General features: G+C 39.1%; 2 protein-coding genes across 3 annotated transcripts in view; one reads left to right on the top strand and one right to left on the bottom strand.

Moving 5' to 3' along the window:
* Window positions 1-4,159: 4,159 nt before the first annotated feature.
* Window positions 4,160-15,389, bottom strand: LOC123986108 (ras GTPase-activating protein 2-like). The gene is made up of 5 exons (XM_046074199.1): window positions 14,965-15,389; window positions 11,612-11,735; window positions 6,945-7,048; window positions 6,757-6,851; window positions 4,160-4,448 (listed from the first exon to the last, which is right to left on the bottom strand). Exons 1-5 carry the CDS (start codon window positions 15,020-15,022, stop codon window positions 4,368-4,370), a joined length of 462 nt encoding a protein of 153 aa, XP_045930155.1. The 5' UTR covers window positions 15,023-15,389; the 3' UTR covers window positions 4,160-4,367.
* trip12 (thyroid hormone receptor interactor 12) overlaps window positions 15,058-17,079 on the top strand; it is a 43,530-nt gene continuing 41,508 nt past the window's right edge. Inside the window, exons 1-2 of one of the 2 annotated variants that reach the window (XM_046074190.1) lie at window positions 15,058-15,198; window positions 16,098-16,174. The gene's annotated coding sequence lies outside the window, so the exon portion shown is untranslated. Of the gene's footprint in view, window positions 15,199-16,097; window positions 16,181-17,079 lie in introns of both variants that reach the window. The other variant, XM_046074187.1, reaches the window with a different exon arrangement.

Raw genomic sequence — 17,079 nt, 5'->3', positions numbered from 1 at the left:
GGTTCACACTGAGCACATGTGACAGACGTGACAGAGTCTGGAGACGCCGTGGAGAACGTTCTGCTGCCTGCAACATCCTCCAGCATGACCGGTTTGGCAGTGGGTCAGTAATGGTGTGGGGTGGCATTTCTTTGGGGGGCCGCACAGAGGTAGCCATAACTGCCATTAGGTACCAAGATGAGATCCTCAGACCCCTTGTGAGACCATATGCTGGTGCGGTTGGCCCTGGGTTCCTCCTAATGCAAGACAATGCCAGACCTCATGTGGCTGGAGTGTGTCAGCAGTTCCTGCAAGAGGAAGGCATTGATGCTATGGACTGGCCCGCCCGTTCCCCAGACCTGAATCCAATTGAGCACATCTGGGACATCATGTCTCGCTCCATCCACCAACGCCACGTTGCACCACAGACTGTCCAGGAGTTGGCGGATGCTTTAGTCCAGGTCTGGGAGGAGATCCCTCAGGAGACCACCCGCCATCTCATCAGGAGCATGCCCAGGCGTTGTAGGGAGGTCATACAGGCACGTGGAGGCCACACACACTACTGAGCCTCATTTTGACTTGTTTAAGGACATTACATCAAAGTTGAATCGGCCTGTAGTGTGGTTTTCCACTTTGATTTTGAGTGTGACTCCAAATCCAGACCTCTGTGGGTTGATAGATTTGATTTCCATTGATAATTTTTGTGTGATTTTGTTGTCAGCACATTCAACTATATAAAGAAAGGAGTATTTCACGAGATTATTCCATTCATTCAGATCTAGGATGTTATTTTATTGTTCCCTTTATTTTTTTTGAGCAGTGTATAAAGTTCAATGCAATTCAAAATGATTTTCATACTTTTATGTCCAGTTTATCAGTTCTCAGGATTGCTGTCAAGATCACCATTTAAAAGTAATATTTCTGCCAAGTATCAATCCTGAGACATGGAGGTGGAGTGTAAAGCCATCATCAGATTGTCAAAAGTAAAAAAAAAACCAAACAAACAAAAAACAATATAACAACAGCACTACGCACTGATGAATGGTTGATCCAGTCTTTATTTAGAAGTCGTGCTTTGCCCTCATATTTGGCTCGTGTCACAGAGGGACCTATGCTTTTTTCACAGGTGTTTCAAGTGACAACAATCAGACACTGTGGGCACCCTAAACAGGATGTGGCTGCTAAGCGGGAGTCACCAGAGAATAAGAATCAGGCCATTGCTAAGTGAGGCCAGAGGGAGAAGCCAAACAGACAGAATGTCAGGCTGTTTGTGCATCTTTCAGGGTGTCATGACAGTATTCCCTATAGTCTCCTTTGCATCTCAACACCATTTTGCTTTACTCTGGCCATCTCTGGTGACTAGTCACACTGCAACAGGATGACTAAAAGTGTGCAAATGATACGCCCTTGATTTTTAACTATGCTACTTTGTCTGGTCAGGCTGATGTAAAGCAGGGAAAACAAAAAACAAAAAAAACAAGATCCTGCTGTCTTCATCCTTTATGCAGATATAATGAGAGCTGACGGTGAACAGGTGACAGTTTAAGCAAAACAATCTGAGAGCCAGTGAATGACGGCAGCAGAAAACCACAGCGGTTGCAGTGTGACAAGCACAGGCTTCCTGCTCAGATGCCATCACTTCCTCCTCATTACCCTGCTCTCCAAGTATGAATGGGGGATGCAAAACAACATACGTAAACAACATGAGGTCTAACATACACACGCTACACTGTAGTTGTACATGCACTTCGTGTGCTCAAGAGGATTCTTCAATGAGGGCTTCTTTTGAGCAGACCATCCTCCCATATCATCATCTGGTAACAGTTTGGGCTTCTGACAACTTTTGCTTTATTTTTATTGAACAAAGTTGCATTGAGCACAGTGAGAACCCCATCAACAAATAGGCCTCTATATCCCATCTCCATAAGCCCTCCCTTTAAAACGACCCATTTAAAAAGTGTAATGATAAAGTTAAAAATAAACAAATAGATAGAGAAATAAATCCCTTCACATAAAGTTGTGAAGACTCACAGTGCAAACTTTGTTTTCTCAAGATTTATAAACATCCTCAGGTCTTTATGCCAGAGGGACTTCTGAGGAGGGGCTAGGCATTTCCAGTTTAATAAAATTCTTCTTCTTGCCAATAATGATGAAAATGCTGAAATATTCTTTAATTTCAGTGGTTGTGGTTGATCATTGACTGAAACCCCAAAAATAGCTGTCCAAACATTTAGACTAAAGCGTCTGCCTGTGACTTTGGAGAAAAATAAATACTTGCAGAGTAGGTAGGTAGATAGATAAAGACAGATCCAGAACACACAAGTAAAGTCTGCTGAAGCACCATGACATCTATTACTAGTCTTGTGTAGTCTTGAGGCTATATTTTTGAAGGCTTAACGTTTGAATAGTGGATATGATGGAGGACTTTAATTCAAACTGAGTCTAGCGCAAGAGCTACTTCCATTTATTCTCTGCACAGCAACACCTCATGTTTCCTTTGGGAAAGGTTCTCCAACTGCCATTTCCCAGCCTACTTTGTGTTAAGAGAGAATCTTTAAAAGACACAATAATGTCAAAAATGCGGAACACAAAAGGTAGTTTACTTATATTATACAACACATGGTTGTACAATGAAATGTTTGTAGTCCCTTCATGCTACACACAGAACTTAACAGATAATTAAATGTATATTAGAATATGGCATATAATATAATAACATAAAATAAGATATATACAGTTATTTTAATATTTTTATACATACACGTACACACCAAGTGCATTTTTTAAATTTGCATCTGGGATAATAAGAATTATTAACACACTTCAGGGGGAGAGGGGTGTCCAACATAGATCTGAGCCCTGACTTGAGAAAATGTTGGATTCTGGAACTGAAAATATCACAACAGGTTTGAATGAGGCTGAATTTAAAATGCGCAAATATACCATCAACGTACAGGTCCTTAAGATTAGTAATGCCGGACTCTGGCCAACGAGAGAAGGTACAGTCAAAAACTAGTCGAGGTAAAGAGGTGGTTATTACATACTGGGCTCAAGTTTGAAAGCTCGGCCGATCTCCAGCAAACACATAATTTCCATCAACATCTTGGGACATAAATTTGACAGGATCCTGGACGTTTTCACACTGGCACTTCAACAATTTGCTCTTCTCACTCATTTTTCCAGCTCTTCCAAAACATTCCTGCAGAGCACTATTCTGAGTATGTAATGTTTTTACCACTGCGAAACTAGTTGCTGCACGGGTCGCTGGTGTCTGTGTGGTAAATGTTTTGGGCTTTTAGTTGCTCATTTTGCTATTAACATCATGGCCAATTCATACATCCTAAATATGACAGAATAACTTAAGCAGAATGAGTTGGAGGTCATAAAAATATTAAGGAAGGTTGAGTGTGGAGACCCTCTTCTGCGCTCTACATCGCCTCACCGTGAGAAAACATTTTGGTACAACAGCTGGGAAGTAAAGGTGATAGATAAAGTAATATTGTCACGCACACAAAAAAGCAACCCGCTATGACAGGCAAGTGATATAATCTTATCAATCATGACTCATTTTTGATAACTTTCTTTCTCATATACCTCTGTCTGAACTATTAAGAGATGTTTCCTATTTTGACATATTTTGGGGCATTAGATGTTTTAAACTCGTGCCTCTAATCCCAGAGAAAATGTATACAACTGAAATTTATTTGGCTGGCTATAGTCACTTCAGCACAGAAGATAAGGAGGATAGTTTTTTGTGTGTTTTTTGTGAGCTACAGTTGCTGTTACTGCCTGTGAACCAAAGCTACAATACACATTGTTTTAGGAATATTGTGGACAAAGACTCCCTAATCTGTTAGTCTGTTCAGGACAGTGGGGTGTTGCGTTTCCCCATCATACCACACAACTAAAAGAAAAGAGTCTGAGAAACTTAATCAAAAAACTATTAAGAACTGTCAAAATCCTGCATGATTCTGTGTTTAATTGATTCCTGAGTGTCCACCATATTTATGTGTCAAATAGTTGAGGGTAAACAAGAGATCAAACAATGTCTAATTGTTCTTGTTCTAGTTTAGTCTCTTGAATTTCCCTTTTTTTGTTTTCCCCTTTTATATAATATTATTGCAGGCTTAGTCTATACTTGTACTTTGTTGTGTATATATGTGAATATTTGTATGTAAACTCAGTCCTTTAATGTAAAGCACTTTGTCACAAACTTCATAAAGAGTGAAAAACCTCATCTCTAACACATCACTGTCAGGATTTGATCTTAGGCCAGTGGAAGCACTCACTATTCTACCTTGATGTCAGATTCCCTGCAAACATTCCCAGCTCATAAGACAACAAACTGGATCAAACCTCACTTGATTGGCAACACGGGATCTTGGTACTCACCGGACTAGCAAGTGTTGACCTACTGAGCCATTCTCTGTGATCACTTCATTCAATCGCATCTCCAAGTGAACCTTACCCTGTTGAACATGGGGAGAGGAGAGTGACTGGTGAGAAGTTACAAATTACTCAAGTCATGAGATCTCAGTCTTACACCACGGCACACGTGTGGGTTGTAAAATAAGATCAAAATGTGGGCTTGTAGTATGTGTTTGTAAGAAAACATACAAATAACGAACACTAACATTCTATACATTTTACTACACATGTTTAAAGATTTTCATTGCATTTTCTTTGAAACAAGTTTCTCTTACTCTCTTTTTCTTCTCTAGGCCTAGTCCTAGACCTGTGGCCCAGCTCAACCTCATGTTTCATATAGTTTTTAGGTTAAAGAAGGTAACATGTGTGACAAGCAGCTGTGAATTTTGTCATCACTCAGAAAGATCTTTACGGGGTCGGATGTGGTGAAGGCTGCCGGTCTCTCCTTCGGAAGTGTTGGGGGGGGCTAAACAAAACGCCCACACACTTGCACTCTGTCTCTGCAATTCAGCACTTGGCTGCACTTGGCTGAGATGGCAAGTACTTATGATGCAAGATAGGCCTTTAAGCCAATAACTACTTTGCAAGGATCCAAATGAGCCAAAATAATCAGCAAATTAACACTTTGAGTAATGAATATAGCCAAAAAAAGTACATTTTGTTTGTTTGCAATTTTCTTTATAAGCTGAGCATGTTCACTGGAAAATGAGCCAACATTGCTCACAGGGTACATACACAGCCCCTGTCTGAAGAGGAACCAAGCCAGAGAGGCATTGTAATAACACCTCCATCACTCACTGATGTAACTTTGCAGTTGAAAGTGTCTACTTGTGAGTGAATCAGTGTAGCAGCACAAACCCAGAATAGTCTGGCGTGGGCTAATGGCAGCTAGTGTCAACACGTTAGCTACAGCAGCACAAAAGTGATAGTGTGCTGTAGTTTCACCCAACACAACCAGAAAAAAAAAAACAAAAAAAACTATCTGATCAAATAAATGTACAGTTGAAATAGAACAACCCACATGCATGCCCTATATGAGATGGAAACTAGAACTGCAACTCTGAAAAAAAATAAAAAAAATAAAACATCAATAAAATGCTGAAAGAAGAAGAAGAAAAAGAAAGACACATTCAACACAAAAGGCAGACTCTGGACCATAAACGCCTCATAAGTTCATAAGATGATAGCTATAGTATCGTAATCATTAGAGAGTGCTACGGCAGCAAGTCTTCAGCCAGCTGCAAACAATTTTACAAAAAAGTCTTTGTCTTCATTTTAACAGCAAATTTGTCTATCAAATGATTCATACGGAACTCTGTGAGGTTTACAAGGTTGAGAACCAATGCCACTGAGTATTAATTTCATCCTCTTGGGTTTCGGGCAGGTTTTATAAAACAATGACTACCTCGATTTAGGCAGTATGCAAAGTCTAAAAAGTAACCATCTTTCAACAGACCAGTTACATTTGCATTATAAAAAAAAAAAAAAAAAGATAGGACTGAGTTGGTGACAAATGCCTCATCAATTTTATCCAGACTTTTGAAATACTACGTGAAAGTCCAAATGTACTAGTTTTGGTTTTAACATTTAAATATTGCCAGTGGCACAAATAATGACTTTCAGTAATCAAACAAAGCTAAAATGCCAAAAACAATATTTTCAGTAGTGGTATTTTTCCACTGATGTGGACTTATAAGCCACCTGTTGTCATAATTTCATTTTACACAGGTGATGGTATTTTCACAACACACGCTTAAGTGTTTATGTGCAAACGGGTGGACTGAGTCTTGTTAGATATAGGATTCTTGTTAAAAAAAGTCAAGAAGCCTCAGAAATATTTTAATTCCTTCACATCATGACATAAAGGCTCCACAGGTCCAAACAGCCCAAACTTAAGTCTTGCATATTTGATTTAATGTTCCTGCAACCAGACTGCTGGCATTCAGTTTTTGAGTGGTGGCTGACGGTGGCAGCCGATCAGTAAACCCAGTTGAGCCTGCCTCGGGTTTTCAAACTGTCAAAACACGGCAGCCTGGACAGAGACTATTAAACCTTACTTTGACATGGAAATTATCTTATCTGTATGCAAATTTTAGACTATGTGCAAGTGAATTTCCTACTTGTTATGTTGGGGTGCTGCAAGTTGTGAAAGCATGCATCCCCTGAGCCCGAAGGGAGCGGTGCAGTCTCAGTAACGTTAATGGCAACTTCCAAGCATGTGGAATTCAAAGTCAGACCCAGTGTGTTTCACATTAAAATCCGGATGAGCTATCCTACAAATCGAGTGCCAAATATTTAAATGATATTTGTGACTCATCACTTGAAACATTGAACTTTCCTGGAAATTACCTGGACTTCTGAGTTAGGATCTACTGGCTGAAGGCTAAACCAGTGCTCCTTCCCACTGTATTTACACAGATCATCCTTCCTGATCGACACCTTGCCTATAAAGACATAAAAACACACATTAACCTGCAGCTCATCCATTCAGACGAATAGATATACTTATGTAAGCGCCTTTTCTAAATGCAACTTACCAATGGGTAGGTCTCTTTGGAAAACACTCTTGGCATAAACGTAGAAGGATAAACACTGAAATGGACGTGGGATCTCAAAGTAGAAGTCCTCTCCATAGAAAGGGCTGTAAAAAAAACACAGATTTAAATTAGCAAGTGAGGTGGTATGTTTTGGGGGGAAACACAGTGTGAGAATGTGAGAACGAACGTGTGTAGTAGGTGGTGTAATGTGTGATTACTGTAGCAAGATTAGTGGCTATGGCCTGATTACCTTATTCGAGCCGTGACACATACAGATAGGCTTAATTAATGATTTGTTAAGCTTGACGCTTGATTTCTGACTGTGTGCAGTGCTATCCGATTTAAAAGACATAATTTGCTTGTGAAATGTGATAAATGCTCCACTGGAAAATAAAAATCACCATATCCGTTTTTTGCTTTATTGAGTCTGGATCATGGGTTTTTATGCTTTTATGAAAAAAAAATAAATAAAACACACATCTAAAACATGAGCAACAGGACAATCTCATTATCCACGTTTACCCCCATGTATAGTACTAATGCTGTATACACAGTTTAAACTTAACCAAATAAGCAAATAACCACAAGAGTGGACATTGGGAAAGACCCCCCAGCATCACTTGCAGATCCTGGGACTAGGACCTGGTCCCTCCACATCAATGTGTGCTGCTCTACCAGGTCTAGGCTTTAGTATTTTATTTATTATTATTTATTTGCTAGGACCGCTAGTAGCTTAAGTAATGCGAGTGTTGCATGCTACGATTAGTGACTGTCACTTTATGTAAAGCTACAACAATTAAGTGATTAGTTGTCAACTATTTTGATAATCAATTAATCATTTTGAGTAGTTTTTATAAATAAAAAAGTAAAATTCTCTGATTCCAGCTTCTTTAATGGGATTTTATTTTCAATATATTTGGGTTGTGGACAAAACAAGACATTTAAAAAGGACGTCATCTTGGGCTTTGGGTATATTCTGACATTTTATAGACCAAACAACTAATCAATTAACCGAGAAAATAAATTGACAGATTAATCAACAAGGAAAATAATCATTAGTTGCAGCCTGAACTTTATGTACTTTATATTTGCAATTTCCTCATCTCCATATTTGCCATCCACCCGACCTAATTCTATACTATGAAATCAAAGTACTCACTAAATAATCCTGTAATACAAGGTTGTGTTCATGGCTCTAGATTATGTAGGGAAAAAAAAAACCAACAGACAATTACTGAATAAACCTGGTGATGTCCTCTCTAGCCAAAGTGTACCAATATTATCATATTTGAGCATAACCATGATAAAACACAGGATTTGTTAATTTACTGGGAAATGAACTGTCTGAGCAGACGGTAGACAACACAGGGTGCCCATATGACTCATCAGGGTTATGGGGAAAGCTCTTGCTATGTTGTGGGTTTAAATCTGTCACTTTTGCAATCTATTCTCTCCCAAAGCTTTCTTGTCATTTCTTTAACATAGAGTATAATAGTGTACAAACAACAATTACAAACAGTTTTACAATCACGATGCCTGCTCAACAATCAACCATCTGGACGATGGCATCGTCTATCGTCCCAACCCCATTACAGATTGCTGAAAATTTATGATTGAGGAAAATTACTTAAAGTTACAAAATGAGTTATCAAGACTTCTGTTTTGTGTGATGTAATTCATAGTGCGCCATTGCTTTAAACATCAATTTGATTATTTTAGAAGGAGTTTTGCATACATTTGCCATGTTGGGAATCAGGGTATACGTCAATATCAGTAATATCTATTATATTAAAACACTGTGTTCAGCAATATCATCTAGCCCTAGCGAGACACCCAGGACAGGTTGGTAGTCCAGTGCAGGACACACACACACACACACACACACACACACACACACTTTCAGTTTCCAATCCACCGAACATTCACGTCTTTTTTTGGTAAAAAACCAGAGCACCCACAAGAAACCCATATAGTCATGTGGAGAAAATGCAAACTCCAATCATTAAACAATACTATATAACCTAGCCTAGCAGCAAAGCGGTTAGATCTCCTGTGTTCAGCAGAGAACTGACTGCCCTGTAGGAGCTGGCACAAACACAGAGGGTTCAAGCATCTGTGCCACTCAGTCCTGCCAACATAACTGCCTCGCGACCAATAACGCGATCTAGACAGCTTGATCTGACATAGCTGATTGTAGGTTAAGCACTAACTCAATATACGTGCTGCCTGCAGATGGACCACCTGGCCAGAACAGACTGAACAGTACTTAGACGACAGTTGTACTGGACTGACCGTTTAGAAAATCTGCAACCTCTGTCTATTCTATTTTAATTACACATCATATCAGGAGCGTTAAGTTGACAAAGATAGGAGGTCTGTTTATTTGGGGGAAATAAAAAATAAATCAATAAACATGTAATGTCAAATTAATTACCAGCTGGCAAATATACATCTTTGTAGACACTTCCTTGGTGTATAGTAGGCCAGTTTTTTAAATAACCTAATAAGGAATGACATGTTTGCCTGTCGAACATTACCGGAGTTAATGGGCCATATGGCTTAATTAACTACAGTACCATTTTCTCAGTTTTTAAAAATCTAAATCAGGTCCTAGAAATAAGCCTTAAAACAGGCATATCTGTATAAATATTCACTAAAAGTACTGAAGCAAACTGGTCCTACAACTCTTCCATGCATGCACTGATGCCTCCCTCTACAATTCACGCATCCTGGATGGTGAAATATCTTGCCCGACAGTGGGTTTAGCCAACACATCCAGTGTACGCCCACACATCCTCCTCAACATCACACAGAATGATGCACATAACCTCCCTTTTCTGTACACACTCAAACATACACCCACCATACTACCTTTCCTTCTGTTGTCCCATCCTAGCTTCTAAATAATGTGAGAAAACAAGCTGGAGCCACTTGACCACAATTGTTTGAACATGCCTGCTTTATCCACGGGATTAGCTGCAATTACAGCTTCCATATGGCCTTTTAACCATTAGAAACAGGAGCCCATACAGCAGGCATGAGTCAAGCCACCATCAAATAAATAAAAACACAGTGGGCCACATTTTAGTGATTATTAAGATGTGCTAAATAGAGGCTAAGGTAGTTGAGAGTGACACCGAGAAAGACAGGGGAGAGCGTGGGAGGACACACTTCCTCAGAGACTGTAAAATCCTTTTGAACGGCACCGAAATCAGGACAGAAAAAAAAAAAAAAAAAAAGCTGTTGTGAAATACCTAGAGAAGGCAGGCCCATGTTTACAGTGAGATGTGCAATGATGTAGATAGAAAACTGAAAGGTTTCCTGGTGCCCATCTCCTACACCTTTCTCTGAACTGCATGTGAACATGAAGCTAATGGTAAAATAGCTAATTTCAGTCTGAATCGCTTAATGTTTCCCAGCTAAAATGGTACCCTGCACACTTAAAGCTCTGAGTCACGTATTGACAGTGTGTAAGATGTGACCAGATGACTGAATTTCAAACCATGATCTGACTGTGACAAGCATAAATGGTCCAAAGTTGAGTTTCTCTGTTTCCACATGACAGATTTCCTCAAGAGGTTATTTAGAGTTTTTGTTCGCTTTGTTTTGACTTCAATTCATGAAACAAACTGTAAATTGTACAAAGAATAACAGCTGCCGTTCTCTAGATTTAATTTGAGTAAGCTGTGTTTTACATCCAGAAGAATAATTGAAATCCAAAGATACTTAACTTAAGCTCAAAAGCACACATCAAGCTTTTATCCCAGAAATGGCTGCATATACATGAAATAGTATTTTGCATATTATTCTTGGCATTACTTTTAGTAATCATGGCAGTCGACAGACCACAGCAGATACAGCTTACATTTACATTTGGACTTGATGGGCCGGATTGTAAGCTCACAAAAGGTTCACTACAAGTTTAAAAACTTACTGAGGAGGAAATAGCACATATAAGACACTGAACCTGAAACCTTTGCCTGAGTATAAACAGAGGGATGTTTAGATTTCTACTATAGCCAACATAACTTAAAATGAGGTGCACAATAACTAGATACAAGACGCTGAAATGTCTGTACACATGTGCAATAACTTCCCCTCCAGAATAAAGTTCTTTGTCTGAGTTGCTTTAAACATCACTCTGTCCGGGAAACAAATCAAATATTCTGAGACTACTACTTACAATACTCATCAATGCTTCTGTTTTTTTTCCCCAACTGATGACGATATGGATTTCCCATTTATGTGGATTTACCACAAGTAAGTCAATGTACACTCATTCATATTTTCTATGACCTCTACTTCTCTGTATTAACCAGTGAGATTTTATAGCCATTTTTTGTTACTGCTCTTTATTTGTGACAACACAAAGTTTGCCAAATACTCAATTAAAAGCTCTCTTCAATAAAACTTCCATATTTATCTACAATAATTCAACATGTAAACACTGTAAACTAGAAGACAGCTAGCTCATGCTCTGTACCAGACTAAAGAATAAACATGCTAAACTTAGTGTAACTTTGTATTTATGAAATGGAATTAAAATGTAATGTTTGAAAGCTGATTACTGTAATATTAATACACTATACACCTTGCTGTACAGTAACAGCTGTGAAATAAGACAATAAGGAGATGCATACCAGAAGTTACAGAGGTAACCTGCTTACCTGCCGCTTTTGTCAAACACCTTGGTACGGAACACCTCCTCCTGATCCAGACTTACAGTGGAAAAGGTGCAGAGATCCCTTTGTCGATTTGGGCCTGAGACTGGACCTAGGTTCTTAGCTTCACCTGCAGCAACAAGAGAAGAACATCATTACATCTCAACTGGCATCAAAATAACAGCAGTCTTTCCCAAGTTAAGGGAAAATTAAATAACTATTAATTATTAACACAAACACATGCATATTTGTTGCATGCACACAGTCTTTGGCACATCACTGACACAGGTTTTAGACAGTCCCCACCCATGCTATTCAACAACATTCTTCTATTTCTATAGCTCCTTCCAGTCATAAATATTAATCTTGCTGGTATGCTTGACTGAGAAGTGAACTAAATGACATGTCAGCAGATATAAATACCTTCAAGAGGTTCTGAGAACATGGACATTTAAATTTCAGATCCTAAAAAAAAAAAAAAAAAAAAAAAAAAAAAAAAAAAAAAAAAAAACTTTACTCTGCTTATTCATTGCAATTCACTAGTGGTAGTCCTACAGTCTGACAACATAAAAGCTCAAATATGTTCCTGCTGTTAATCTTAATCAAAAAAGGAAAAGAAATGACCTTACATAAAAGTAAGTTTCATTGAAGCCGACTCAGAACAAGCTAATCTTAATTGCAATCATACACAGTGGACTTTTAAAACATGCTTTCACATTCATCATCCTCATGTTCATATGGAGACACTGGCTCATTTGTCAGGGCAAGCGGCAGAGCGGATGTAGCTGAAGTAGACTTGTGCCTCCTATGTGGTTAAAAACATGAAACAGTGACTTCCTCAGCATAACCAATGGCGACAGTACAGCGCTGATTCACAAATGACAAACACCTTTGTAAACACACACACCACTTGTACAAACTTTCATTACATCGCAGTCAGACCCAGATTACATGCCACGGGGTTTTGTGCAACACATACATAATCAATGACCAAATCAAAGCCAGACAGGTGAAACCTGAACAGCTAAATAGCAGTTACTCAAACACAGCACTATCAATAACTTCCCAATGACTCAGATTTACACTAGTGGATTAGAGGCAGTCTAAATTGGTCCTCTCGCTTTGGATAGGTACCCTGAGCACAGGTGGAGACCTAATTAAGAAAAGCCACCAGTGAGATCAGCTTTTAAACAGGCTATTAATAATGGTGTATGTCTAATCTTAGGAATGGCCAGTGAAAACAGCAAAGTTGTCACTAAGCTTGTACTGGGGTGACCTGGTGGGAGGAAGAGCACACAAGCATATGCACACAGACACAAACACATATGGCGTACTTTGGTCAGCCAACCCTACTGCCATCTCTTTGCTTCAAAAACATTTCCACTAAAAACAGAAGCACGTCACCTTGTGAAAACCATGCCCTAAAGGTCAGAGTCTTTGCCTAAATAATACCTATCTTAGCTGAAGACTGCTTTGTCATTTTAACAACTGGCCTCTTCCTGATTTTATTCTGACAATGATGCAAACAAGGTCAAATATTCAACTGCACTGGCCAATCTAAAAGCTTCTGTAAGAATAAATCTTCACAGAATGCCACCTCCATTGATGTAGGCAAAAGGACAAAGTGTGAACGAGGAAGACTGGAGTTTCGTAAGACTGCAAAGTGAGTTACATGCCATTATGGTTCCTCTATTTTGTTCTGCTTACACAGTTTTCTCATTAATTCATAGTAGTGAAACTGTTGTCGTCCTATTGTGTGCCTATGCATACCAGCCCTACATACTAAAACGTAGCCTATATTCGCCTTACAGTAAAGGCATACAGTTAAGCCACATAGCTAGGCTGGTCTACAACTTCTTTCGCAACATAAAATCTCTCCCAAGGGCATGTTTAATGTTTAAAATGTTTTTCCAAGATAACATTTAAAACAATAACAAGAACAAGCTTTATTATCATTAAGATAAACTCACCATTCCTACTGTCTTATTTCAAACTGATTTCTTATAAAGCTTGAACCCACTGAAGATGAAGCAATGCCACTGGGGCAAAATTAATCTTAACAATTACAAAAACTCAATTACTTCAAACACCAAGACACAGAGGATGGTACAGCAGCGGGTGTAGACTTATGGAATTGTGTTAGAACTGAGAATAAGCAAGTTTGCTGCCACATATGTATTACCCTGTTATCAATGAGTAAAAGTGAATGATGGGAACCAGTACTATTTGTTTAATTTGAATCTCAAAGTGATAGTAATGGCTGGAACTTCTGAAGAGAGCAGCCATACACACCTTGAATTTGAATAAGCTGACAAAAAAACACAGCTAACAAATCCAAACAAACAGGTACTCCGCTGGACCAGCCCAACCCCTGAATGAGGATGAGGAAACTGGCTTGTTAGGAATTTGACTTTAAAGCCAATGTTTCCAATTTGAACTCTTATTAAAAAAGTTAGCCTATTTTAATGTAAGAATAACTACACGGGAGCAATTTGCCTGCAAAATAGATTAGTTGTTGCTGCAACAAGCATGGATGTTTTAATCATTAATGTAGTTTCTTGATTAATGTCTCCATAGAGAGTCTGAGACCTGCTGAAGCAAACTGTGTGTTGAGACCATATACAGTCTATGGTTGAGACCAGGACTTGAACTCACGTCGTCAGGTTGGTCACTCCGTCACCCATCAAACAACACACCACCGTGATACAATGTGCAATGACTGGCACGAGAGACTTACCAAGATATAACGATCTCGGGTTATCGTAGATATTTAACGTTAGGTGTGTCTGGACAAAAATATCGTGAAGCACATATTAAACTCTAGGGTGAGTGATCATTACTATGCTGCTTGCTAACTTCAAAACTTCATGTTGTTGCCGATATAATAATGTAACATTGTCTGGGTTGCTTGACTGTCAGGTGTCTGCAGTGAGTAACGCTACTACTGAATGAGTGAGTGACGACGGGATGAAGCGGCTGGTAGTAGCTAGCCTAACCTACGTTAACTTAGCTTGCAGGGAAGCTCAAGTCCACACAAGACGCCCCGCATTTTGAAAACGTTAACATGTCTAATACGTATAAAAATAACACCCAGTTAGCCGGAGGAGCTTAACTGACGGCCAGGGAGCCCTCCTCGATGAATGAAATCATTCACAACAAGCTAATAGCTGCTGCTAACGCGCTAGGCTAACTTGACGTTAACCATCGACCAGATGAACTGGCTGCTTCTGCCTCCACACTGCCGACTGTTGATAGCACGCCGCGCCCCTCCGGCTTCCCCTCTCGTCGCCCGCTTGCTATACCGACCGCTCTCCCCCCTGTGTGGGACGGAAAACATCGGCTGCCCCAGTCAGACTTACATATTTTACCCCGCAGGCTCTGTAAAATACGGATCCTCGCGTCGTCCTCTTCCGCCATGGTCAGACCTGACTGTTGTCGCTGCTCCGGTATATTCAGCGCTCGTTTATCATATCCGTTTATGAATGCAGGCAGAGTGGAGGAAAGCCAGTCCCACTGTGCCGCGTCACGTCGGGTCCCGTACACACTGCCGCCTTGAAAACACCAAGCTTCCTCAAAAGTCCTTGTTTTAGCCAGTAAGTTACTTCAATTAGGACTTCTTAGGAGATTTAAGGTCTCTCTGTAGTGTGGCTCATTATGTAACGATAATGCTGGCGGCGAGCTGATACTTTGACTTGTGAAGCTAGCTTAACGTTAGCCAGCTAATCTCGGATACCAGTGATTTAGGTTAACCCTGTGCGTGTATGACATGCTTGTGTGAAGCAAATATAACTCTGGCACCGGGTATTAATGAAAAAAGCAAACAAATGTCTGAGAGACAAAGTTGTAGGAGTGGTTAAATTTGATTGAAGAATTCATTAAAACGTTTTCACAGTGGATAACATTGCTAAAATAAACCACACAAATTGTTTCTAAATGGAAAGTGACCCTGTTGAAATGTCTTCAAACATACACATTCACAGCTAGTATATTATTTGTCTAGCACTCTTGTTAGCAGGCCAATTCTGATTTCAACCAGAGAATAATAAAGTGCTTATCAAATTACTACAAACCAGAATTAACCAGAACACCCATGACATTATGCTACTGAAACGATCATTTGAAACTTATTTGACAGCAGTTTCTTACATGCTTGTGTGTTATGCTCTCAGTGGTATATAATATGACTGTGGTTGTGTCTTACCGGTTTTAGCCGGATGATTCATTGAAAAATAGCTAAGGTCACACTATATTGGCTTTCTAATCACTGTGTGAATTTTCATTATTTCATTGGAAAACCCTGTATACTTAAGTATCAGTTAAACTGAGTAAGTGATAAACAGTTATTGACATTTTGCACAGTTTTCCCAACTATAATATTCCAGGACTTTTAATTTATAAAGATAATGTATTCATCTTTAATAAAATCCCATACCAATATCTGCTTTGGATGAAAACATGACTAACATCCTGTGTTCTCGTCTTTTCTTTCAAGGTGATGTTGCCTTTTGTTGGGTGAAAACACAGGTCTGATCCTCATCGCTGATAGTAGCAGGGAGCCTGAAAAGGCAGGTCAGGGTATGCATTATGACTTTTCTAACAAATTTCTGTGTCAGTTATCACATGAAGCACACACTAGTTCACAACATGTGTACTGATAACATCTAATCTAGATGTTTTACCTTGTTGTTCATTATACACTTAACAATCATTAACTCAGAAGTATGTGACCGCTTTTAAACTGCACAATATGTCACAAAATTCTCTTGTTTACCGTCAACTTTTTGTGACTACATAAGGAAAATCTTTGTATTTAAAATCCTTTATTAAATTAGATGAAGAATGTATTTTGTTGTGTTTTACAACATTAAAGAATGTATTGAACTGTTATAGGGGAAAAGTTTGCCTCCCTGGCATACTTAGTGTGTTGAGCAGTGCCTTCTCTCTATGATCCGTTTGTTACATCATAAGACTAGTCTTAGAAAGAAGCAAGGAATTTAGAAACATCTGGAAAATGTGTGTTGAGGCCCAACTCTAAAGACAGATGCATTTTGTGTGGAAGAATGAAGGAATTAACTTCTCAGATGGGCTGTGTCTCCCTGAAGATCCAGAAGGAGCAGATAACCACCAGGTGGCTTTATATTTAGGACATTTTATTCCTATGGAATAGGTTTTGTAACAAATTGCTATTTTAAAATGTCCCTCTTAAAAGTCCTCCACACTTTAACTGCATGACTTTTAGGGTTTCTGTAACTATTCCCTTACCAGTAGTATCAGAGAATCAGTAAGTGTGCTTATCAGTCTGTATGAAGTGTTGTTTAGTGGTCTCTGAATTAGTGATAGATTAATTGGTTGGCTGATTAATCGGGCATTATCTGATATTTTGAGATAATCAGCATTGGCCGATACTTGCACTCATGAAGCAGATATATCATCCTAAATGACAGCAGTTCCACTCCTTTATACTGTAGAAAATA

Source organism: Micropterus dolomieu, linkage group LG17 (genome assembly GCF_021292245.1).
Source record: "Micropterus dolomieu isolate WLL.071019.BEF.003 ecotype Adirondacks linkage group LG17, ASM2129224v1, whole genome shotgun sequence".
NCBI classification, from domain to species: domain Eukaryota; kingdom Metazoa; phylum Chordata; class Actinopteri; order Centrarchiformes; family Centrarchidae; genus Micropterus; species Micropterus dolomieu.
This window is presented reverse-complemented; position numbering and strand designations above follow the sequence as displayed.

What these genes read in the sequence shown, in the direction of transcription:
- LOC123986108 (XM_046074199.1), bottom strand. Translation starts at nt 15,022, where the DNA reads ATGGCGGAAGAGGACGACGCGAGGATCCGTATTTTACAGAGCCTGCGG. An exon ending in CCAAAGAGACCTACCCATTG is followed by an intron (nt 6,852 to 6,944) that starts GTAAGTTGCATT and finishes ATGTCTTTATAG; the next exon opens with GCAAGGTGTCGATCAGGAAG. An exon ending in ATCCTAACTCAGAAGTCCAG is followed by an intron (nt 4,449 to 6,756) that starts GTAATTTCCAGG and finishes CATGTTCAACAG; the next exon opens with GGTAAGGTTCACTTGGAGAT.